The 25,788-nt window shown below is 34.5% G+C and overlaps 1 protein-coding gene across 3 annotated transcripts in view; it reads left to right on the plus strand.

Moving 5' to 3' along the window:
* The window catches only part of HTR2C (5-hydroxytryptamine receptor 2C), a 312,069-nt gene that overhangs the window by 129,330 nt on the left and 156,951 nt on the right, over positions 1-25,788 (plus strand). For 2 of the 3 annotated variants that reach the window (XM_024240989.2, XM_003779705.4), the window contains exons 3-4: positions 6,346-6,459; positions 10,780-11,093. In XM_024240989.2, the coding sequence (XP_024096757.1) occupies positions 6,425-6,459; positions 10,780-11,093 (349 nt within the window). In that variant the 5' untranslated portion in view covers positions 6,346-6,424. Of the gene's footprint in view, positions 1-2,269; positions 2,361-6,345; positions 6,460-10,779; positions 11,094-25,788 lie in introns of all 3 variants that reach the window. The other variant, XM_024240988.2, reaches the window with a different exon arrangement.

Genomic DNA, 25,788 nt, shown 5'->3' on the forward strand with positions numbered 1-25,788 from the left:
TGACTGAACTTTTCACTTTTCAAGATTCAGCTGGAACCCTCCACAACCAGAAGAGCCTGTTATAAAGTGAAAAGTTTGTGATCTCTTAATCTAATGAAATGGGAAGTGGGAATTGCTTGTGGGTGAAGAGACACCATTGTAAATGTAAGTGGGAATGCATTTTAGTATGCAACTAAATTGATTTTTAAGTGTCTTGACAAAAGATAAAGAGGATTTTTCTAGCTTGCAAAATTAAAATCAAATTAACAGAAAATTTTGATCTGCTCCCATCAATGACACTTGTCGTGTACTTAACTCACCAGTATAAAATAACTATTTTATATTGTGATGGAGAGTAGCTGGCAAATGCTGGCAAATATTATTTGTATATTACAATATTTAAAAGATATCTAACCTCAAGCTATGGCTATGTACATGGATCCATCTAATGTATTTCCCCTAATTACTCTTTATCTCATGATGCAATTTCATTTTATTCATAGCAATTATCACTATTTGAAATTATCCTACATCTTTGTTTAAATGTTTATTTTCTGTATCTCCAGCTAGAATGCAAGCTCCATTGGAGCAGGGGTCTTGTCTACCTTGTTTACTACTACATGCCCAGCATCTGGCATAGTGCCTGGCACGTAATAAGCAATCGATAAATATTTGAATATATGAAACTACTATTATACAGCTTTTGGTCCTGCAGATAGGTTGGAGTTGGTCTCCAACACAGAGATTTAGCATATGGTTTGCTCCATTAGCTCTGCTCTTTGAAAACCTTCAGTTTATTGTGCTATGTGCATACTAACACTGAGATAATTCCCAGATAGTTCTGCTACCACCTGTGGAGAAAGCAGTTTCAAATTGCTGGGCATTCTGCCCACTAAGGCAAATTCTCTCCATGTCTGTTACTACCGTCATAGAGTGATTTGCAATAGCTACTTTAAGTCTGTCAATTGGGAAGTGCATGTTTTTAAAGTATTATTTTATGTAAATGGAATAGGTCTAGCTGTGAAAAAACATAATTTTATATGCTGTAGATTTTGAGTTAACTGTTGTGTGAACTCGCACATAATTTAACAATAATCACGCTCATGGAACATGTCAAACACAAGCAGAGGTATTCAGTAAATACAAATGAGGAGAAAAAAATTTTTTTTCCATTTGAATTCCAAGCATAGGAGGAACAGGTAAATCTGTTTAAATAACCACTTAACATTATCTTGGAGGAGAGGGAATAAAAGTAATGAGCCTAGACTTGCACTCAAACTGAATAATCACTGGTGGAAGAGTAGTCTTTAATTTCATTGATGATAGTAACTGAAAAACTTTCTGTCGAAATAATAAAAATTATCTGATTTGACTATAGTTAGAAAGGTGAGTTTTTAGTATGACAAATGTATGATTTATTAGAAAATCGCTAGAGTACATTTGAAGTTGAAAGGAAAACTTCCTACAATGTTCATTAGTCCTAAGGATAATTTTTGAATTAAATGAGTTCCCCCAAAATTATTGTAAATCTGTGCCACATTAATATAATCTTCCCAGGACTAATCTGAACATTTATGGCTAATTCATTTTTGATTTAGACATCTGCTAAAAGCTCAGTGGGTATAATAACTAGAGGGATAATGTTTGAATTATGAGTCATAATTTCTGAACACTGAAAATTGATAAAAATCGAACTTCTATAGGTATTATTATTTATTCAATTTTTAAATGCTTTGTTATAAAAAGTGAGACAGAAGTGATCTAGTTGACTATATTCTACAATTTCTTTTTTTTTGAGGCAGGGTCTGTTGCCCTAGCTGGAGTAGAGTGATGTAATCAGGGCTCACTGTAGCCTCGACCACCTGAGTTCAAGGGATCCTCCCACCTCAGTCTCTGAAGTAGCTGGGACCAGAGGCACACGCCATCACATCTGGCTAATTTTTTGTATTTTTTGTAGACATGGGGTTTTGCCATTTTGTCCAGGCTGGTCTTGAACTCCTGAGCTCAAGCAATCCACCCACTCCGGCCTCCCAAAGTGCTGGGATTACAGGCGTGAGCCATCACACGTGGCCTATTCTACAATTTAAAAAAATTTAGTGTGAAATTTAGTCTTTCAGTTTGACAGAAAATATGCTGCATCATTATAATGTGCTAATAGAACTTCCAGAAATCTAGTGTAAACTATATCTTTTCATGGGTGAATCTAGACTCTCCAATTTTTGTTAAAACATGAGTAGAAATGCTGGCATTTTTTTTTTTTTTAAGACTCATCAATATTATGTTCAACCAGGTCTGGGAAAGAAAGAGTAAAAAGTAGTGTGAGAACAGAAAACGTGATTGAAACACGACCAATCTTTCTTCAGTGCCAAAGGGTGGAAAAGGTAATGGTAAAAATGAACTATAAATGGTTAGCTTTAGAGGATGCAAGGCAAGGGTTTTCAATAAAGTTGTAAGCTTCTATCCTCTCCAAGCACAATTTGGGCAAAACCACAGCTCTTCCTTTATTCTTAGATAGTATCTTTTGACTTCACACCTTAAGTCTCCTACCTTCCCATCAATCAGCCAATTACTTTGTACCCAGGACTTGGCTAAGGATTGTGGATGTTACATGGAAAGTACGTCTATATGGCTCTTCTGCTCAAAAATTTGCCTTTAGTATTAATACAACACCTTGAAAAAGCCTTGTTCGTGCCAGCCTTTGTGCCCCACAGTTTTTTGTTTTCTTTGATTTTGTGAATATTTTTTGAGACAGGGTCTCACTGTGTCACCCAGACTGGAGTGCAGTGGTGAGATCACAGCTCACTGCTGCCACCACCTCCTGGCGTCAAGCCATCCTCCCACCTCAGTCCCCAAGCCCACCCAACAGTAGCTGGGACTACAGGCCCGCACCATCACATGGGGCTGATTTTTTTTTGCAGAGATGGCGTCTTGCTCTGTCCCATAGTTTTTAACTTATTTTTTTAAATTACTTTTGCTTCCAAGATGATTATTGATGATGACTTCTAAGTATTTCTGTGAGTGATACGGATTCTGATAGTTTGCAATTTATTTCCAAATGTCCAGTGGAGATTCGATTTTGGTTCAGTTGTTTTGGAGTGTTCACACTATTTTGGATGACATATGCTGTATGACACATGGCATATAGCCATATAAGCATAGATTTCATAGGCATGAATTAAATATAATACTCATGGCATGGATTCATACTTAATTAAATTTTCACATTAATTGAGGTTATTCTGCAATATCTTGTGTAAAATCGTACTATTGAAAATTATGTGAAAACTAATGTTTCTCCCCCATTTGTCTTAGCAACTGTAGTTACTGTTATTGATGTCTGAAGATTTTACAGTGCTTTAGAGAAGGCATGAAAAGGTCTGTGATTTATACTGCAGAAAGGATTGAGAGATTGGTCTGAGTGTGTATTTAGTGATTAGTGATCCTGACCTTATTTCTATGATTTAATCTGTGATTTTTCTCTTCATACTTGAGACAGCTAATTGGTTTTAAGTTAATCAATCTTTTTCTGGACACGAAATTATAAATATGTATGACTACACAAAGTAACACATAAACACACAAATATTACATAAGTTGGTTGTAATTATAATTATATTAATAGTATAATTATAAATTATATTAGTAATGTAATTATAATTAGAAATTATAACACTTATTAAATTATCAAACCTAGTTTCAAGGCAAATATTATAAAATCTCATTAAAAATTAGTCAATTGTTCCATCAGTTATCTCACAAATGATTTTTAAAAAATTTTACAAAACACAAGCCTTCACAAATTTGAAAACTTGAATTTATAAGCACTCTTTTGTGTTCACGCAACTTTAAAAGTTCCATTACACAGATCAGAAAGTTCCATATATGCAGATCAGAAAGTTTCATTAGAGTTGTTTCGCTATGTTTTTCAGTTTCTTTTATTGATTGATCTTATCCAAGACTTAAGAAGTTTTGCATCACTTTCCCTTTTAGTAGAATTACTCACAGAACATTTCTTATTGCAAAATATCATCATCACAGTGGCCTGGCCATTTGGGGAAACATGCAAGATAACATAATTTACTTTACATAATTCATATAATTTATTCCCATCACACCATGTTCCTAAACTCTTACCACCAGTTCACAGGTATTTTCTATCATGTCTAGTCAGTGTTCATGCAAATTTTAACAGCATGAGGAGACATGATTTTGCCTACAAGTCATTTTTGTTAAGAAATTGGAAATATATATACATAACTTTTTTGTGATTATTACTCATTCTTCTCAATAAAATTGGAACCTAGAAAAATAAATATTTGATGTTTAATCTTTCTGCTTATATTTCTCAGGAATATACATGTAAAAAAGCATAACAAAGCTGGCTAATTTTTAAAGGAATATAATATTTTGAGTAACAGTAATGGAATTCATCCATAGCTAAAAATGTGGCTAACAAAGTGCTTCATGAGATGATTATTGCATCAGCTTGTTTTGTTATACTCTATTGGAGCACAGCATATTTTACTCTATCTTTGAACCTTTAAAAATTATACTAATATTTGGATACATAAAAATAAATATTGAAAATCATTTTAATACTTTTAGCATAAGGAAAAAGGAAAAAGTTTGATACTTATTGAGGGCTAAGAAGCAGGATGGGACCTTTTGGTTTCCCTTACCATTTTTTCTGTCACTTATTTTCAGACCTCCCAGAGAAAGAGATGTCTGTGTTGTCTGGTAAAATTTATGGGACAGAATTGGCCTGACTAATGGTCAGGGTGATATATATATCTCTCTCTCTCACAGAATATTTTGAGTTCCTAGATATTGGAAGCCCACATTTTAAGTATTACTGTAGTAAGGGGATGGTTTTGAGATTGATTTTTGTGTAGGTAGCACTGATAGAACTGATAAATGAGAGCTAAGGGATGAAGAAGGGAGAAAATATTAACTATGTATCTTGAGTGATAAGGATAGTGCTATTAAATGAGATGGGAAACATAGGGAGATGTGATTTCTTCTGGCTAAATTTTACTTCCAAATTTCTAGAAGGAGCTAGAAGCACACTAAAGAAAGCTTATCAAGACAGATTTTCATGATCATATTTCTTTTAGATATTTGTAAACTAGACAAAACAGATGATCTTTCAGTGTTACTCCATGTTCTCAAGCTATTCAATTATCTGTCTTTCTCACCCTCTGTCTCTCACATTCACACACATACCCCTAAATTATTCTCATTGATAGATAACCCAGTGCATGTGAATTTAAGTGTCATGATCTTGACTCTTAAATAGCTTTGTAATATCAGAAAAGAATACAGTTAGATGTTTGGTGTGGGTAGAGAGTATAATCAAAATCCTAAATAGAAAATGCAGGAGAGAGGTTCTTAGTAAATTTGCATCCAGTTTACTTTTGGCCAACACTGTAACATACCAAATATAGTTAGTGCTAAATGATGAATAATCCACTAGGTAAATATTTGTTTGGGTTTGATGCAGCAAATAACTCTTTAAAAAATAACCTACAGAAATAAAAGGTATTCACTCCGAAATTCTTTGAAAAGTTGTTTGATTTCTATGTTTTCTGCCTAGTACTTTAGAAGATGTATTGTTACTTCTTAATCCACAAAAGAAACCTAAAGATTTTTGGTTCAATCATCTGGTGCAACTAACCTTTAGTTTGTAATTTTCTATATTATACCATGTGCTCTTTCTGTAATATATCATCTGTTGGCTACTAACTGATCAGTACTAGAGTGGTTGCTATATTTAATATAGTACATTTAATCAATTCATTTATTTAGTATAAACCTGTTGCTGCCCTCTGGAGAATGTTGTTGGTTAATGCAAAAGTATAAAGAGAACTATGTAATTGCAGGTTTCTTCACTTTGAAGCAATTAAAACTAGAAATGTATAAAATGTGTTCAGTTTATAGAATGCGTAAAATTTGCTTTGGTTTTCCATGTTGCTATAAGATGAAACCTTTTTATTTTAGATATGCTATTTAATTATTAGATCACATATTTTCTCCCAATGGTTTGCAAACTAGAAGAATATATTCTTAATTTCTTTTTCAAAACATTTATTTGAAGCCATGTGTACTCCAAGAGGGGGAAATTTGGTATAAACCATGTATAAATAAAATATATACAGGAAATTTTTAAAAACTGTGATGATAAATAATTGAAAAATCTGCTCTCTTTGCCATATTTTATCACTTACACAGGATAACATGCTTACCTGTTTGCTGAATTAATAACTGTTTCTTATCACCATTAAGTGCATTTAAGTTTATTTAATTGGTTACTATGCAAATTATTTGGACGTTTAACTAATTTTCTCTTTCTTCTTTTTCTCTCCCCAGAAAGGATGATATGACGAACCTAACCTGTTAATTTCCTCTTCTCAATTTTAAACTTTGGTTGCTTAAGACTGAAGCAATCATGGTGAACCTGAGGAACGCGGTGCATTCATTCCTGTAAGGATGTTACTACTTATTATTTTAGTAAAAAGATGACTTTGCTTGGTAGCTTGCTCAACATGTTAAAAAATGCTTCTATATGATCAGCTATGTTTGCCTAAATCTGCATAAATGGCTTGCATCCCAAAAGACTAATATTGTGGGTGTTTCCTATTCAAAAATAATTAATGGGAAAAAAATAATTTGGACTCTAATTAAGCACTCGAGCTCATGTACTTAAACAAGTAATATGGTGATAATGCCCTAGCTTCAAATAATCTCAATGTTCATGGCTACTTTTTCCATGCGTAAAACTTAAAAAGGAAAAAGTTTCTTTCCTTTTCCTTCTTGCATGAACTGAACAGTTAAGAGAATGAAATACCTCTGGTTTTGTGGAAAATAGTTGAGGTAGGAAAAGAAAAGGTCGAAAGTTAGGGGGTAGGGCTTGGCGATATAGCTGGATGGGAAAAACCAATGTCATCCTCAGAAGTCTTGATGCAGTGACCCAGTTGCAGCCAATAATATACAACATAAAGGGTGTAGGTAAAGATACAGGAGATTCAAATAATAAGCAATTCTAAATTTGATCTAATCCAGGTATACCTTCTTTTTACATAGTAAAATGTTGGAGTGGTTTCTTCCAAACCTGCTTTTTGAGGAATGGAGCATTGAAAAAAAAGATCCAAAGTTATGGAAACTCTGATCGGTATAGTTGAGAAACCCCAAATCTCCTTGATCCTAGGTAGTCTCCTTTATGATTCTTGTAAAAGAGCTCACCCAGGAAAAAGTTTACAGTGTGGTGGAGATATAAAGTTCAGCAACATTGGATCCTCTGCAATGTGCATCACCGTGGCCCATCTTGAGTGTCATTGTTGTGATGATAGTTTCAAGTACGGAGGAGTCCAAGAGAACTACAGCAGACAACTGGGAAAGAAAACAGTGAAGGACAGTAATAAAGAAGGGAAAAGAAGAGTTGGGTATGGGAAAATGAAAGGACAAGTGTTCCTACTCCGTGAGCCTGTGCCAAGTTAGTATATAGCCATTGGCCCATATACCAAAGTGTAGGACTGCTGTAAAGGGCACCAAATTATTCTGCTATGAAATTAATTAAAGAATTCATATACAATTTTTTTAAATTCTATTGAGAGAAACAAGGAAGCATTCCTGTCTTCTAACAATGCCCATTGTCCTAGGTCATAGAAAAACTCAGTAGATTTTAAATATATTCAACTTTTTAAATTAAATTATCATTTTGTTTATATACTAAGAATGTAAAATTATATTTTCATTAAAACTTTAGTAGCAATGAGTAAATTATATGCATTTCAGAGAGAAATTATGACTTTTGTGTACATATTTTATGAGATTCCTATGAGCTTAAAAACAATTAAGATAAACTTTAAGAGCAAGACCTAAATTACTCCTCTTTTGTAAAAGGACTTTATAATTTCACTGAGCATGTTAAGTATTAAAAATTAGATTTAATTATAATACAGCCAATTCTTCATCACAAAACGGAAGAATAAAGGATTAAACTTTAATAAAAATCATAAAATCTTGTCTATAAGTAGTGCTCAATAAAAATTTATTAAACTGAATTTAATTGAAACCAGGAAAGTGAAGTAAATACTTTATCAAGATTTATCCTAACACCATTACCTTATTTTGTAATTCACAACAGATATGTTTACATCTGACAAGACTCCTTCCTTCAATAATTCAGTATTTGTCTCACAGATTCTTTAATTAAAAAAAAAATTCTGACCAGTAGGGATAGGCCAGATAATTACTTGAAACAGTCCAAACTCAAAGATACTCAAATTATAAAATTCATAATTTGACATAATTTTCTTTGTGTATGTTTTTGTTATGTATAATTTGTCCTGTACTCCTCTACCATTTTTAGAGACATATGAAGGAATTTCGATGTTTTCACAATTTACTTAGAACATATGAGGCAGACTGCATATTCCCCAAGACCTTATTCTGTAGGTTTAAGGATAAATGTATTTGTCATTCTGCAATCAACAACTGAAGACGCAGTTTAGTATTTGAGATAAATTCTTATGGGACTACTTGAGATGATCATTAGCTAACTGAAAACAGAACATTGTTTTTTAAAATGCCAGCTGGACAAGTTTTTTATCAGCTAGGCCAGAAAGGACTCTGGAAAACGTACTGGATTTAAGATTACTTTTCTGAGTCCAGTTCTTCACACATAGACATCATCTCGAAATAAAATTGAGACTTAAATTATCCTGGCAAATTTTGAAATACATGAGTTGGGATATAGCAAACATAAAATACTTTTGTTTAACTACAAAGCAGACAGAAGGTACCTCCAGCATCTACTGAGGGCCTCTTATGACACAGGTATTAAAGTTTGACATATATCATTTAATTTTCACAACAACCATATGTTGGAGAATGTCCTTGTACAGATGAAGTTGATGTTCTGATAGGTTAAGTGACTGGTCAAAAATTACTGAAGTCAGATAGCCAGGACATTGGCCACATGCCACATTCAATAAATACAGTGACAGAGTAATCAAAGCTGAGAACAAATAACTTGCTTCTGTTTATTTGGTCCTTTATTTTACTAATTTTTACTCATATTAATCACAGATTAATTATGATATAGATTTTGGAACCCTGTATTATTTTTGCCTGTTTTGTATGTTCTTGGAAAATAATACATTTGGAAGAATTTACTGATTACTTCTCATCATTTGATAAGAATTATGATTTCTCTGATAATGATAGTGAGCAATGAGTCCATTAAATCACACATATATTATCCCTGCCTGGAGATACTATCTTCAGTTCAAAGAACAAGTGACTGGGATAATGACATAAAAATACATAATATGGAGAACACATAGACTCTGAATGTTATGTCATGTGTTCCATCTCCCTAATTTCAGAAAGAATCATCCTTCAACTATCTTGCATAGAAAATTATGTAGCATATATTGTGCGACCAGAGGCAATTTTCTCCTCTATAAATAATATCAAGGTTGAACAACCACTACATATAGGAAATGTATCCTCATGTTACTGTTTAACATTAATTAAATAACTATTACTACACATGGAATAAACATAAATCAGTCATTCACAGGTAATATTTCTTAGTTTTAAGCAGGAAATATTGAACATGCTTGGCTCTCTTGTCTATTTTATGAAGGAAAAAATGTGTAGCTTTATTAGACATTTTAGGAGCTTACACTTTGAGAGAATACTTATGTACATAACTCGAATAAATCTCATGTCGCCATAGGGGGATATTAATTTAGAATGTGCAAATGACAACCACATCCATCTCTGGCAATAGCCTGCCACCTGGCCTGAAATTCCTACTGGTAGAATCTACCGAAGGACCATCATGAGAAATGTACATTTTAAATGACTTAAGAGATTTAGTTCCAGTGCATGAAAAGTAACAAATCCATAGGCATTAATCATCACCACAAATCTAGCCTAGAACAAGGCCCACAAAATATAAGACAAGACAGAAATATGGAGAGTGGCAGGTAGAAGGAAAGTTTATGGCACAAAACGTTAAGAAACAATTGAACCAGCATAATGGCACTTTGCAAATGTGAGAAGGTAAGAAAAGCTTCTAAAAAGAAATGAATGGGTACTCTTGTCAAAACCCACTCTACCTCTTCCAGACGCTTGCCGGAAGTTGGTCTGATGGCAACTTAATTCCTTCTTAGCCTTGGATCAAGAGAATGCAACTTCCAGTTTCCTTGTTAGGGTCATGGATCCTTTAAGAAAATCCCCCTTCATTCTGTTATCAGCTGTCTCAAAACACATCTAAAGGAATCAGTATTTTAAAAACATAAAGAATAGACTATTACAGCAAATCAAGCAATACTGTGGTTTCAGATCGCAGTGAAAGTTTAAAACATAGACTTTGAAATCAGTGGGACCTGAGTATGGACCCTGGCCCCGCCACTTACTGGCTGTTTGGGCTTGAAAAAGTTACTTACCCTTTCTGAACTTTACTCAGTCTTCTCATCTACATGATGGATATAAATTAGAACTGACATCATGAGGTTGTTTAATAAGATCGAATGAGATTATACATATATGTTTCAGCAAACTAAGTGCCTAACTCATAATAATCACTCAATAAAAGTTGGTGATTTTTGGAGAGAAAGAAGAAATACTGAGATTTAATTAAGAGAGTAGAAATAATGATGATGACAATGATGCTGATGATGATAATGATGACAATGATCCATGAAGAAGCAGTTGTTTTGCATGAGCAACATACTGTGTATAAGTAATATAATATGTACCTGATTGTTTTTTCTTTTTCTTAATTTTCAGTGTGCACCTAATTGGCCTATTGGTTTGGCAATGCGATATTTCTGTGAGCCCAGTAGCAGCTATAGTAACTGACATTTTCAATACCTCCGATGGTGGACGCTTCAAATTCCCAGACGGGGTACAAAACTGGCCAGCACTTTCAATCGTCGTCATAATAATCATGACAATAGGTGGCAACATCCTTGTGATCATGGCAGTAAGCATGGAAAAGAAACTGCACAATGCCACCAATTACTTCTTAATGTCCCTAGCCATTGCTGATATGCTAGTGGGACTACTTGTCATGCCCCTGTCTCTCCTGGCAATCCTTTATGGTAAGTACAATTTTATTCACTTTTCAATCTCGTATAATGCCATAAATTTGTGTCATAGTAAACACTCATAAAGTTAATTATTTTACTTGTAACATTTGGAAAAAGAAAAAAGCAAATTGTGTGACAGAAGGAGTTGGATGTATGTATCATATTTATTAAACAAATCAGTAACAGTCTTCCAAAAGCAAAGCAAACATTTTATAATATATTAAAATCATACGTAGATGCTCTCTTGCTTAGTGTCTTTGTAAACAATGAATGAACAGTTAGTTGCCTTACAATGTACTGAATGAGACAGTAACAGAAACATCTTTCAACCCCTGTGTTCTGGGCAGTACACATACCTACTACCATCTCTGATACAAAGAAGGAAAAACTGGCTCATCCTCTTTAATAAATATATTTTAAGAAATCCTTTTTAAAGCTGCCAGACTAAGTGGTTCACACAAAACAGGCACTCAATAATAGCTATTCTTCTTGTTCATGGAGTCTGTAATTTGTGTTATTACAAAGAGACAAGAGATAGCAAAAATAATTACTAAGTATATAAGTGTAAGTTCATATCATCACTTTAAAAATTCAGGCATTGAAAGTTTCAATATATTGATTTTAAAGAGGTTTTTAATTTTTCTTTTGATTTTCTTCCATCCCTTCATTCTGTTCATTTTAACCTAAGGTTTTGTTTCCAGGTAATATTTATGATGAACAATCAAATCGTTTATACAATTCTACAAAGTATCTTTACTAGGAAGTTGGAGAGCCCAGTTTGAATTTAATTGTTAATATGCTTATCTCACAAAGGAGTAAAATAGACTTCCAGTTGCCTGGAGTGTATAATGGAATTAGACTAGAAGAAATAATATTGAAAGTGTATCTAATTGTTGAATCCTAAAAGAAAATACATGCATCTAGAAAATAATCTCTGATGAAATGTAAAAATTAAGTAGCCTGTTCTATACCTATGGCAATAGTAGATTATCTTAATAGGCATTTTATAAAGTGTTCTCAGAATATATGCTTTTCTTATTCCTCATCGAGTTTCAATGATGCATTAGCCTTAAAGCACCAGCATTTTATCTGCTCAGTGGGCATTTTACCACTCTATTGCTCCAAAATTCTGAAAAGATTACTGGAATGAAGTGAAACTATGATTTAGAAGGTATACTGTGTTCTGTGGTGTCTGTTTTGCCAGCTTCTCCCTTTAAAAAAATGTGAGTGGCCAAATAATGATATTAGCATAAATCCAAGTCTCTTAACATATCTATTCCCCTGCCCAAATAAACAAAGAACCATATAAAAAACAAATAAAACTACACAATACCACCATTAAGTGTGGAGAACATTCAAATTTCAAATTACCTGTAAGTAGAAAAACAAATGGGAAATAACATTGAACTATCTATTAGACTTCTACCCCATGCTGTTGCATAGAAGAAGAGTAGCCCAGGAAAGATAGCATGAAATAAACTAGAGGAAACCTATTAGGAAGCCTAAGACTGATCTAAAATCACCACAAGTGGCCGGGCGCAGTTACTCACGCCTGTAATCCTAGCACTTTGGGAGGCCCAGGCTGGCGGATCACTTGAGGTCAGGAACTTGAAACCAGCCTGGCCAACATGGTGAAACCCAGTCTCTACTGAAAATACAAAAAAATTAGCCGGGCATGGTGGTGGGCGCCTGTAATCCCAGCTACTCGGGAGGCTGAGGCAGGAGAATTGCTTGAACCTGGGAGGCAGAGGTTGCAGCAACTCGAGATCACACCACTGCACTCCAGCTTGGGCGACAGAGCAATACCCCATAAAAAAATTAAAAAAAAAATCACCACAAGCAAGTAAGTCTACCCCAAGTATGAAAATACTGAAAAGTTTCTCTAGAAGGTCAGCCTTCAGATAAGGTACTGAAAAGTATGCATAAGACTCAAGAAAGCAGCCTTGGAAAATTCACTCTTTGGAGGTGGAAAAAGGTAAAAAAGGGAGCAAGAGGTGACTTGAAAGAAAAAAAAAGCACAGTGAAAGGAAAAAGAAGCAGAGGGGGAAATTTATCATCTTACAATACAGAAAATGTCAAAATATTAGGACTCATCACCCCTCCCTCTACTGTCTCCCACTATCCCCCAAAGGCCCTCCAGTAAAGAAACCATACTTTGATACACAAAGAAAAGAGGATGCTCTTGAGCTTGGAATTTTGGAAGCTACCTACAAACTGTCAGTCATGTTCATAGAAATTCTGAGATGCAACCAATCTTCATCTATACTAAGCTACTATAGAAAAAAAATCAGAATATGAGAATAGAAAGAAGGCATTTGATGAACATTCCCTCCAATAAAGAATGATCAAGCAGAAGAATATGCTAGCAAAACACTTCAAAAAAAATCTGCAAACAAGCATGTTAAGGTATTAAAAAATGTACTTTGAAGTAGTAATCTAATAACTAAGAATAGAAATGGTCAAAAAAATAGGACAACATGAAGGAAAATTAACTGAATTCAGGACAAATAAAATAGAAAAAAAATACATCATATCAGGAATGAACATAAAAAGCACCCAACAAAGAATTGATTCCTATGAAATTTAATAAGGAGTATAGAAGAAAAACAGATTAACAAAGAGAATGAAGATGAGACAAAGAAAGAAGTAAAATACATCAGAAAGAGTGTGGTTGAAATAGAATATCAGCAAAAATGATCAAATGTATGTATGAGAACCCTTGAAAAGGAACAAATAGTAAAACAGAATTAATATTTAAAACTATAATCCAAGAATGTCTTCCAGATATAAAAGAGAGTCTGACTCTACATATTGATAGGTTCAACCCAGTGCTAGAAAATTGACCTGAAACAATGAACTCTGAGATAAATCTGAGACACTGGATTTTCAATATAAAGAAAAAATCCTCAGGGTTTCCAAAGCAAAGAGGGAAAAATTTACAAGAGCAAGAGCGTTAAAAAAAAAAAAAAAAAAAAAAAGACAAAACAAAGCCAAAGCAATAGTGAAACAATACTATCAAAACACAACTATTTATAGGACATTCTTTGAAAGGCAAATCTATACAGACAGAAAACAGATCAATAGTTTCAATGGCTGAAAGTGGGAAGATGACTTCAAAAAGGCATTTATTTTGTTATTATGAAACTGTCCTATATCTTGATTGTGATGGTTATACAAATATATATATATATATATATATAAATTTGAAGAGCTATAAATTCTAGTATACAGTTTTAAAAGGTGAATTTTACTCTATATAATATATGCCATAAATTTAAAAATATTTTTAAATACACAAAACGGTTTGGAAATATGATTCTATGTCTAGACAAGTTGTCCATTAAGGCTACAAAAAGTTTAAGTCTTTTAAAATTCAGGGAATTCTGTACCACAAGCCCTTTTAAAAAATAAAATAGTGGAGGCCAGGTGTGGTGGCTCATGCCTTTAATCTCAGCACTTTGAGAGGCCGAGGCGGGCGAATCACTTGTGGTCAAGAGTTCGAGACCAGCCTGGCCAACCGGGTTTCTTTAGTAGAGACCCAGTATCTACTAAAAATACAAAAAAATTAGCTGGGTGTGGTGCTGCCTGCCTGTAATCTCAGCTTCTTGGGAGACGGAGGCAGGAGAATCGCTTGAACCCAGGAGGCAGAGGTTGTAGTTAGCCAAGATTGAGCCACTGCAATCCAGCTTGGGCGACAGAGGGAGATTCCATCTCAAATAAAATAAAATAAAATTACAAAATAAAGCAAAATAAAATAGTGGATGGGATTCATCTAACAAAGGGATGACTGGGAAAATTTCATCAAGAAGACTGATGATAAACATTTAATATATTTAACTTTAGAGCTAAAATAAAAGAAATGGTATTTTAAGAGCAGAAAAATACCATGTCATATAATATATATTATGTTTTATCTGTTCTAACAATCTGGAAACAATGCAACCAAAAATTAGGAAGAGAAAGAGGAAGGGGAAGAGGAGAGTAGAATCATTTCGTTGATTCTTCTATAAACGAATGATAAGAATTAAATTATAACCATAAAAAACTGGCAAATCAGAAAGTAATAGAATTAATAAGAAAACATGGGTCTAGGGTCATCAAGCATGTTATAAATATAAAGTTAACCACTGGAACTAAAATACACACCTTCTTAAACACCAAAGGAAATGTAATTAGTAGAAGAGCCAAAACCAGTCAAATAGAGGAAGAAATAGAAGAAAACAAGGCTGGGTGCGGTGGCTCACACCTGTAATCAGCACTTTGGGAGGCCGAGGCTGGCAGATCACGAGGTCAGGAGATCCAGACCATCCTGGTTAACATGGTGAAACACCGTCTCTACTAAAAATACAAAAAAAAATAGCCAGGTGTGGTCGTGGGCACCTGTGGTCCCAGCTACTCGGGAGGCTGAGGCAGGAGAACGGTGTGAACCTGGGAGGCGGAGCTTGCAGTGAGCCGAGATCACGCCACTGCACTCCAGTCTGGGCGACAGAGCGAGACTCTATTTCAAAAAAAAAGAAAACATAATACACTTAACATTTTATGATGATATTATATGGCAGAGTTGAAATCAAACATATCAGTAAGTAATAATCATAAACTCGAATGAAGAAGCTATCACTCTATTAAACATAAAAGATTTTTAATTAGGCATATGAAGAAAGACCCAAGTATATTCCATATACAAAAGTAACCCTTACAACCCAGGGATTAGTAAGCGCTAAAAATAAAGGGGTAGGTGAAAGTATACCAAGCAAATGGTAACAATAAAGCAGAAATTGCGATCTTGATATCTGACAAAAGAAATCTGAAGTAAAAGAAAGGTAAGAGTAAAAAAGAAAGATGCTTATTAATGATAAAAGAAAGCCACAATTAACAACAAAGAAATGGCAGTTAAGAATATCTCTGCATCCAATAACACAGAATAATGGGAGATTTTAATATACTGTACTCAGTACAAGAAAGACTGGACCAAAAACAAAGAATATATATCTTATGAATGTATATTGAACCTTACACTCTTATCATAGAAAGTATACCTTCTTAAGTGCACATGAAGTACGCAAAATTTAATCATATATTAGGTCACAAGAAAAGGTTGAAGTAGAAATTTTATAAAAAGTTCTTTTTGATAGCAGTGTAACAATACTAGAAAGTACTAACAACAAAAGCTTTAATATCATCTTGGAACCATAAATTTTAAACAGCTCTTGGGTGAAAAGAAGAATGCAAACAGAAATTACCAAATTTATTTTAAAATATGATAGCATAAACACTGCTTTATCAAAATCTATAGGATACATATAAAGGAGTGAACAGAGGAACATTCATAATTCCAATTACATTTATTAGTAAAAAACCAAAGTATATGAATAAATTTCCATTAAATAATCTTGAAAAAGGACCAAAAAAGAAAACAAAAGAAAGCACAAAGCAGAAAAAAAAATAATAAAGATAAGAGCAGTAATTGACTGGGTAGAGAACAGTAGAGAATAAAAGGACAGTATACCTAATCAAGAAATTAAACTCCTGGCTTTTTTTTTCTTTTCTTTTCTTTTCTTTCTTTTTTTTCCTTTTTTTTTTTTTTTTTTTTTTTTTGAGATGGGGTCTCGCTCTGTCACCCAGGCTGGAGTGCAGTGGTACGATCTCGGCTCACTGCAACTTTCGCCTCCTGGGTTCAAGTGATTCTCCCGCCTCAGCCTCCTGCGTAGCTGGGATTACAGGCGTGCACCGCCACACCCGGCTAATTTTTTATGTTTTTGGTAGAGATGGGGTTTCACCACGTTGGCCAGGCCACTCCTGACCTCAAGTGATCCACCTGCCTCAGTCTCCCAAAGTGCTGTGATTACAGGCGTGAGCCAGCGCGCCAGGGCACTCCTGACTTTTTAAAAGATTTTCACAAAATAGAAAATTGCTAGCTAGTTTTAACAAGGAAAAAGGAATAGAGCATAAATATATCCAATATAATATGAGAGGGCATATAATCATAGAAAAAAATAAATTTTGTAAATCACGAGATTACCTTGTAGATTTATATGCAAATCAATGGAAAACATAAAAAATAGATAATTTATCAGAGGAATCCAGGTTAACAAAATTGACCCCATGAGATATAAAAGGAAACAGACCAATTTCAGTAGAAGAAATAGTTATCAAGGAAACTTTCACAAAAATCCCACCAGACTCAAATAGTTTCACTGGGCTCTTCTAGTTATAATGCTTCAAAAATTGTTTCAGAGCATTGAAAACAAAGTGAAACTTCCTAAGGTTTATATGAAGTGAGAATAACTTTGATACATAAACCAGGTAAAGACAGTATGAAGAAAGGATACTATAGACCAATGTCATTTATGACTATTAATGCAAAAATACTTTATAAAATCTTAGCACACAGAATCCAATGTCATGTGAATCGACAAAACTCAAAGTTGTAGAAGCAGAGAGTAGAACAGTGTCTTCCAGAGGCTGGGGTGATATGGGGTGGGGAAGGGAAATAGGAATTGTTGGTCAAAGAGTACAGTTTCAGTTAGACATGATGAATAAATTCTGGAGATCTATTATTGTACAGTATAATGACAATGGTTAATAATATTGTATTGCATGCTTGAAATTGTTAACAGTAGGTCTTAAATGTTCCAGTCTCAAAAAAATGTATGTTAGGTGGTGGATATGTTAATTAGCTTGATCTAATCATTTCACAACGCATAGATATGTCAAAATATCACAATATACACCATAAATGTATACTAATTTTAATTGTCAATTATAACTTAAGAAAACTGAAATAAAAAAGAATCCAACTCCACATTAAAAAATAATACACCACGACCAACTGGGTGGTCACACTATTATTACTATTCTAGTAACATTGTGTTACTAGTAACACAGGAACAGAAAACCAAACACCACATATTCTCACTCATAAGTGGGAGTTGAACAATGAGAACACATGGACACAGGGAGGGGGACATCACACACCGGGGCCTGTTGGGGCGTAGGGGGGGCAATAGGAGGGAGAGCATTAAGACAAAACCCAATGCATGCAGGGCTTAAAACCTAGATGACAGGTTGATGGGTGCAGGAAACCACCACAGGACATGTATACCTATGTAACAAACCTGCATGTTCTTCGCATGTATCCCAGAACTTAAAGTATAAAATATATGTATATATACACACACCATGAAGAACTGGGTGGTCACACTATTATTCTAGTAACACTATGTTGGCTCAATATAGGGAAATATTTTCATAAAATATATTAACATACAACATTAACATTAGTACTAATAAGCACATATTAAAAATTAAAGCTAAAACATAATATTGATAATTATATTAATACATTATTATATTTATAACAGTAACATAAAAATATTAATTTAAAAGTAATGATTTATCTCTAAAGATACTGAGTGAATAAACATTTGCCAAAATTTATAGCTTTTCTGCTACAAATCCCTCAAGAATATAGAAATTGATATTACTTTTTTACTGTGATAAAATATAAATAACTTTGTCAGACAGCTGGCATCTTAGTTCATAGGAAAACAATAAAAGCACTTGTCCTAAGATCAGGAAAAATATGAGCATGCCTTGTGTTTCCATTTCCACTTAACACTTTGCTGTAGATATTAGTCAATACAGTTAGACAAGATAAATTAATTAGAGTTATAAAAACTGAACAAGTAAAACCATCTCTTTTTCCAGTGTATCTCAAACTCCATAAGAAAATCAGGATAAAACTATTAAAAAATAAGATATTCAGTGAGATAGCAGGATGTAACATTAGCATGGAAAGGTCTGTAGAATTAATATACCCAAATAACCAGTCGGAGAAACCTCCATTTAAAATAGCAAGGAAAAGAGAATACATTAAGGAAAAAATATGCAAAATCTATTGTTAGGAAAAATTTTAAAAAACCCTAAAAGACAAATGATTGATATCATTGGCATAACAACAATAATAATAATAACAATAATACATGGCAAAACACCAATAGCAAACTTCAAAAACAAATAACAAACTCATAGAAAAAAGTTGCAAAATATATTGCAAAGGGCTAATATCTCTAATACATAAACAATTCTTTATAACTGAAGTGGAAATCCAGCACTCAATAGAAGAAATGAACTAAAGATGTGAGTAGGTAATTTGTGATTTTTTAAATATATTTTATAGGCCAGGTGTGGCAGCTCACACCTATAATCCCAGCACTTTGGGAGGCTGAGGCAGGTGGATCACTTGAGCCCAGGAGTTTGAGAACAGTCTGGGCAACATAGTGAAACCCCAGTATCTACAACAACAACAACAAAATTAGCCAAGGGTGGTGGCGGGCACCTGTAGTCTCAGCTACTTGGGAGGCTGAGATGGGAGGATGGCTTGAGCCCTGGAGGTCGAGGCTACAGTAAGCCGTTTTCATGCCACTACACTCCAGCCTAGGTGACAGAGCCAGACTCTCTCTCTCTCTCTCTCAAAAATATATATTTTAAATATATATATAAAATGTGTGAATATTTGAATTATATATATACACATTTATATATATGGTCCTTAAATACATGAAAATATGTTTAAATCTCAATCATTAGAAGGAAAATGCAAAATAAATGACACCACGATACCATTTTTTAACCTATCAGATTGGCAAAATATGACAAGCTTGAATTGCACTGTGGCAAGGCTGTAGGGACATCAGCACTCTCGTATATTGCTGGTGGGAATGTCAATTGCTACAAACCATTTTGGAGGAAAATCTGACAACACTGAAAAAAACTACATAAGCAATTATGTTTTAACTCAAAAAAATAACATCTAAAGTGTTCACTGGATGATAAACGTGTGATAATAGCAACATATATATGTGTGAGATTATTCATATGAGCATTATTTGTAATTGCAAAATATTCTAAACAATCTAAGTTCTATATATAGAGAGATTAATTAAATATATTACAGACTATCCACAAAATGGGATTTATTTTTTAAAATAAAGAATTTCCTTATTAACTGATACGGATTATAAACAGAATCCAAAGAACTTAATTCTATTTGAAATTAATAACATAACCACACTGAAGTACAAAAAAATCTAACCCAAATAACTTTAATACACAATATTTGTACAATATACATTCTATCTAAATATAAATAAACTCTAAATAGTAGGTTTGCTTTTTATTGATGTTATACAATAGTGATTGTATAACACCACCAATATTGTTAGTGTACTCTGAGATTGTATAAGTGTGTAGGCATACCAAAGACAATAGAAGCCAGATTTCTCACTGTTGCATAAGGTAGTTAAAAATTCGAAAGAGGGAAGGAAATAATGAACTCTACATCATTGGACTAATATTCATGATATCCGTGTAAATTCATAGTGGTAGTAGATGATAGTTAGCTAGCTAGCTAGATAGATAACGTAATATTTATATGTATACTTTGAATTATGTCCTAGTCTGTCCACTAAGAGGGCCTAGCAGCAGTGTCACATGAGTAGCAATGAGCGAAAACAGAAACAGAAACTCCTTGGGGAAATAGTCAATTTCAGGAATGGGGCAGAAAAATTACAACATGAGATTGGGAGGGCCAGGCACGGTGGCTTATGCCTGTAATCCCAGCACTTTGGGAGGCTGAAGCAGGCAGATCACAAGGACAGGAGATCGAGACCAGCCAGGCCAATATGGTGAAACCCCATCTCTATTAAAAATATAAAAATTAGCCGGGCGTGTTGACACGCGCCTGTAGTCCCAGCTACTCAGGAGACTGAGGCAGAATTGCTTGAACCTGGGAGGCGGAGGTTGCAGTGAACCAAGAGCTGAGATCGCACCACTGCACTCTAGCCTGGGCAACAGAGCAAGACGACTCCGTCTAAAAAACAAAACAAAACAAAACAAAACAAAAAAAAGACAAAAAAAAAAAAAAACATGAGATTGGAACACCTTTTGAACTGAAAAGTAAGGAAGTGAACAAAATAATGGAAACATCAAAAAAAAAAAAAAAAACCCACAGGAGCCAGCTTAACAGAGCCCCACTGACCAAATCTGGGAACATTCAAACCTTAAGTTTAAATAAGAATTCTGATGCCAACAAAAATAGAGTAAGCCCACTAAAGACTATCTCTTCTTTTGTATTCAATCAATAACTCTGTAAAAAAATTCAAAAGCAACTACCTGAGGACTCAGAAAAATAAACAAAAACAGATTGAAAGGGAAAACAAAACTTAGAGAAGTAACCTATATGGGAATGAGGTTCCCTTCTTTTTTCCTCTCTTTTCTCTAGTAGCTTTGCCCCAGGGGCAGGACTCAGTCATTTATCTGCATGGTGGTAGCCCAGGAGTGGCTTAAATCCTTATGGAAACCCAATCTTTCCAGCCAGAGTAACGGACAAAAGGAGTCTCTATGGTCTCCCAAATGTAGGGGAAATACAGTTTTCCCTCCCTTTTTTGTCTCCTGGCTTTGTCTGGAGAAGACTCTAGTCAGAGATCTTTGATAGTATGAGCACTAAAATTTTGAAGAAACCTTTTCTTTCTGGCCAGCAGACCAGAAAAAGAGGACTTTGTGGACCAGAAAGTATGGAAGGGAACCCCATAGAGTAGACAGCTGGTAAAAGGTTTTCTTAATTCTGCGTTTAAATCTAAAAAAGTGCCGGTCTTAATGCTGAGCTTTAAGTAAACAGGACAGACTTCAAGAAGCATAGAAAAGCTTTAGAAAATTTAATGTATTTAAACATCCATCCAAGTCAGAGACCATGCCCTGAATGACATGTGTGTGGGACAGACTCAAAGCAGTGTAGCCAAGGTTATGAAAACAAAATACATTGAATCCACTCACCACAGAGGCAAGACTGAACTCTAAGTCTGAATTTAACTGGGTTTTCAATGCCTACTAAATCAAACAAGTAAACAAAATCAGCATTCTCAAGCAGATTTTAACAAGGCCTAAAATATACAAAATATAACACTCAGAATATCCAGGAGACAATTTAAAATTACTTGACATAAAATATATCCAGAAAAAAGACTAACAGATACCAACCTCAAATTACCAAGATGTTGCAATTGTCAGCCAAAGCTTCTAAAGCAGCTACTGTTACAATACTCTATGTAGTAATGAATAGAAATTACTGGAAAATGGATGCTCTCAAAGGAAAAATAAATTCTTAAAAATTGAAAATTTTAGGACAGAAAAATACAATATCTAAATTTAAAAAATATATAGCATAGGCTTAATAACAAAGTAGAGATGACAGAGGAAAGAGTCAGTCAATTTGGAGATGAATCGATAGAAATTATTCAAACCAAAGAATAGAAACACTGAGGAAAAATGAACAATGCCTCAAGAACCTGTGGGATTCAGCCAAATTACAGAAAATTTGTGCCATTAGAGTCCAAAGGGAGAGGAGAAAAAGATGGGTTGGTGCAGAAAGAAAATTTGAACAAAAATGGGCAATGATTACCCCAATTTGGTGAAAGAAAAATTTAGAGATTCAAGAAATTCAGCAAACCTCGAACAGGATAAACTCAAGGAAAACCATTCCCAGACACATTATAATCAAATTGCCAACACTGGCAATAAAAAGGAATGAACTATTGATACACATAATGACATGGAAGAATCCTAAAATAATTAAGTTGAGTGAAAGAAGCCACACAAAAAGAGTACATACTACGTGTCCATTTATGTAGAATTTTAGAAATTGCAAACTAATCTACAGTGGCAGAAAGAACAGCAGTGGTTGCTGGGGACAATCATGAGTAGGGTGGTGCAGATGAAAAGGGTTATTAGATGGCAAGAAGAGAAGTTGAGGTGCAGTGGATATGTTGATTATCTAGATAGCAGTGATAATTTCACAAATATTATACATATATATGTCAAAACATCACATTGTACATTTTAAATATATATAGTTTATGTTTGTCAATTGTATCCAGTAAAGCTGTTAAAAATTGTAAGATGTAGCTAAAGTAGTGCTTAGAGGAAGATTTATGGCATTAACTACTTATTTTAGAAAGTAAGGACGGTCTCAAATCAGTAATCTAAACCTCTACTCTTAGAAACTAGAAATGAAGAGCAAATTAAACCCAGTGCAAGCAGAAGAAAGAAAATAAGAAAGTTCAGAGCAGAAATTATTAAGATTAAAAATAGGAGAACTGTAGAGGAAAACCAGTGTATTCCAGAGCTCATTCTTCTTTTTTTTTTTTGAGACGGAGTCTCGCTCTGTCCAGTGGCTCTATCTCGGCTCACTGCAAGCTCTGCCTCCCGCATTCACGCCATTCTTCTGCCTCAGCCTCCCGAGTAGCCAGGACTACAGGTGCCCGCCACCACGCCTGGCTAATTTTTTGTATTTTTAGTAGAGACGCAGTTTCACCGTGTTAGCCAGGATGGTCTCGGATCTCCTGACCTCGTGATCTGCCCGCCTTGGCCTCCCAAAGTGCTGGAATTACAGGCGTGAGCCACCGCGCTCGGCCCCCCAAAGCTCATTCTTTTACAAAAGTAATGAAATTGACAAACTACCAGCAAGACAATCAATTTAAAAAGAGAGAAAACTCAAATTACCAGTATCAGTTATTAAAGTAGTATCAGTTATTAAAGTAGTATCACTGCAAAACACATTAAAAATTATTCCTATCAATTCAACAACTTATATGAAATGAACCAATTCTCTTAAACATATAAACTCCCAAAGATTGCATATGAAAAAATGGTTAAACTGTTTAAATAGCTTAACTCTCATTAAAAGCCTTCAGTGAAGAGAAGACCCACAGAAGGGGAGAAAATTGTTTGCAAACTACCTATCTGACAAGGCATTAATAGTCAGAATGTATAAGGAGCTCAAACAACTCCATAGAAAAAAGTCTAATAATCCAATAAAAAATGGGCTAAATATTTGAATAGCCATTAAACAGCCATATGAGAAGGTGCTCAACATCACTGATCATCAGAGATATGCAAATCAAAACTACAAATTAAACTACAATCTCACCCCAGTTAAAATGACTTATGTCCAAAAGACAGGCAATAACAAATGCTGGTGAGGATGTGGAGAACAGGGAATCCCTGTACACCATTGGTGGAAATGTAAATTAGTACAACTCCATTAGTATGGGGAACAGTTTGGAGGTTCCTCAATAAACTAAAAATTGAGCTACTATATGATCTAGCAATCCCACTGCTGTGTATATAGACAAAAGAAAGGAAATCAATATGTAAAGAGATATCTGTACTCCCATGTTTGCTGCAGCACTGTTCACAATAGCCAAGGTTTGGAAGCAACCTAAGCGTCCACCAACAGATGAATGGATGATGAAAAGGTAGTACTTGTACACAATGGAGTACTATTTAGCCATATAAAAGGAGAAGATTCAGTAATTTTCAACAACATGAATGGAACTGGGGGTCATTATGCTAAGTGAAATAATCCAGACACAGAAAGACAAACATCACATGTTCTCACTTATTTATGAAATCTAAAAATCAAAACAATTGAACCCATTGAGATAGAGAGTAGAAGGATGGTTACCAGAAGCTGGGAAGGGTAGTGGGGGGATGGGTGGTAGTGGGAAAGGTTAATGAGTACAAAAAATAGTTAGAAAGAATGGATAAGACTTAGTGTTTGATAGCACAACAGTGTGACTATAGTCAATAAAAACTTAATTGTACATTTTAAAATAACTTAAAGAGTATAATTGGATTGTTTGTAAGTCAATGGATAAATGCTTGAGGGGATGGATATCCCATTCTTCATGATATGATTATTATGCATTGTATACCTATATCAAAACATCTCAGGTGCCCTGTAAATATATACACAAACATGTACCTACAACAATTAAAAATTAAAAATTAGAAAAAATTTAAAAGCTTCTAAAAATCTCCATGCCTGGATAACTTCACTGGCAAATTCTACTGTACATTTCAGGAAGAAAAAAAATAAGAATTCTATACAATCTCTCCCAGAAAATAGAAGCAAAAGGAATACGTTTATATCATGTTATGAGACCAGGATTACCCTGATAATAAAACCGGAGACCTTATAATCAAGAAAATTAGGGATCAATTGCCTCATTAATATAGATGCAAAAATAATCAAGATATATTAACAAATTTAGTTCAGCAATATATAAAAGGGATAACACATTCTGATGTAGCTGGCCCAACATTAAAAAATCAATTAATGTTGATTAATTGATCATCTCAATAGACTAAAGGATATAATAACCATATAATCATCTCAATTTTGGATTAGTTGATACAGAAAAGACATTTGGCAAAAATGAACTCCAAGATAAAAACGATCAACCAGGCTCAGTGGCTCAGGCCTGTAATCCCAGCAATTTGGGAGGCCGAGGTGGGAGGATCACTTGAGCACAGGAGTTTGAGACCAGCCTGGGCAACCAGGGGAAACCCCAACTCTAAAAAAAAAAAAAAAAAAAAAAAAAAGAGGCCGGGCACGGTGGCTCACACCTGTAATCCCAGCACGTTGGGAGGCTGAGGCAGGTGGATCACGAGGTCAGGAGATTGAGACCATCCTGGCTAACACAGTGAAACTCCGTCTCTACTAAAAATACAAAAAATTAGCCGGGCATGGTGGCGGGCGCCTATAGTCCCAGCTACTCGGGAGGCTGAGGCAGGAGAATGGTGTGAACCCAGGAGGGGGAGCTTGCAGTGAGCCGAGATCGAGCCACTGCATTCCAGCCTGGGTAAC

Source organism: Pongo abelii, chromosome X (assembly GCF_028885655.2).
Source record: "Pongo abelii isolate AG06213 chromosome X, NHGRI_mPonAbe1-v2.0_pri, whole genome shotgun sequence".
Lineage (NCBI taxonomy): Eukaryota > Metazoa > Chordata > Mammalia > Primates > Hominidae > Pongo > Pongo abelii.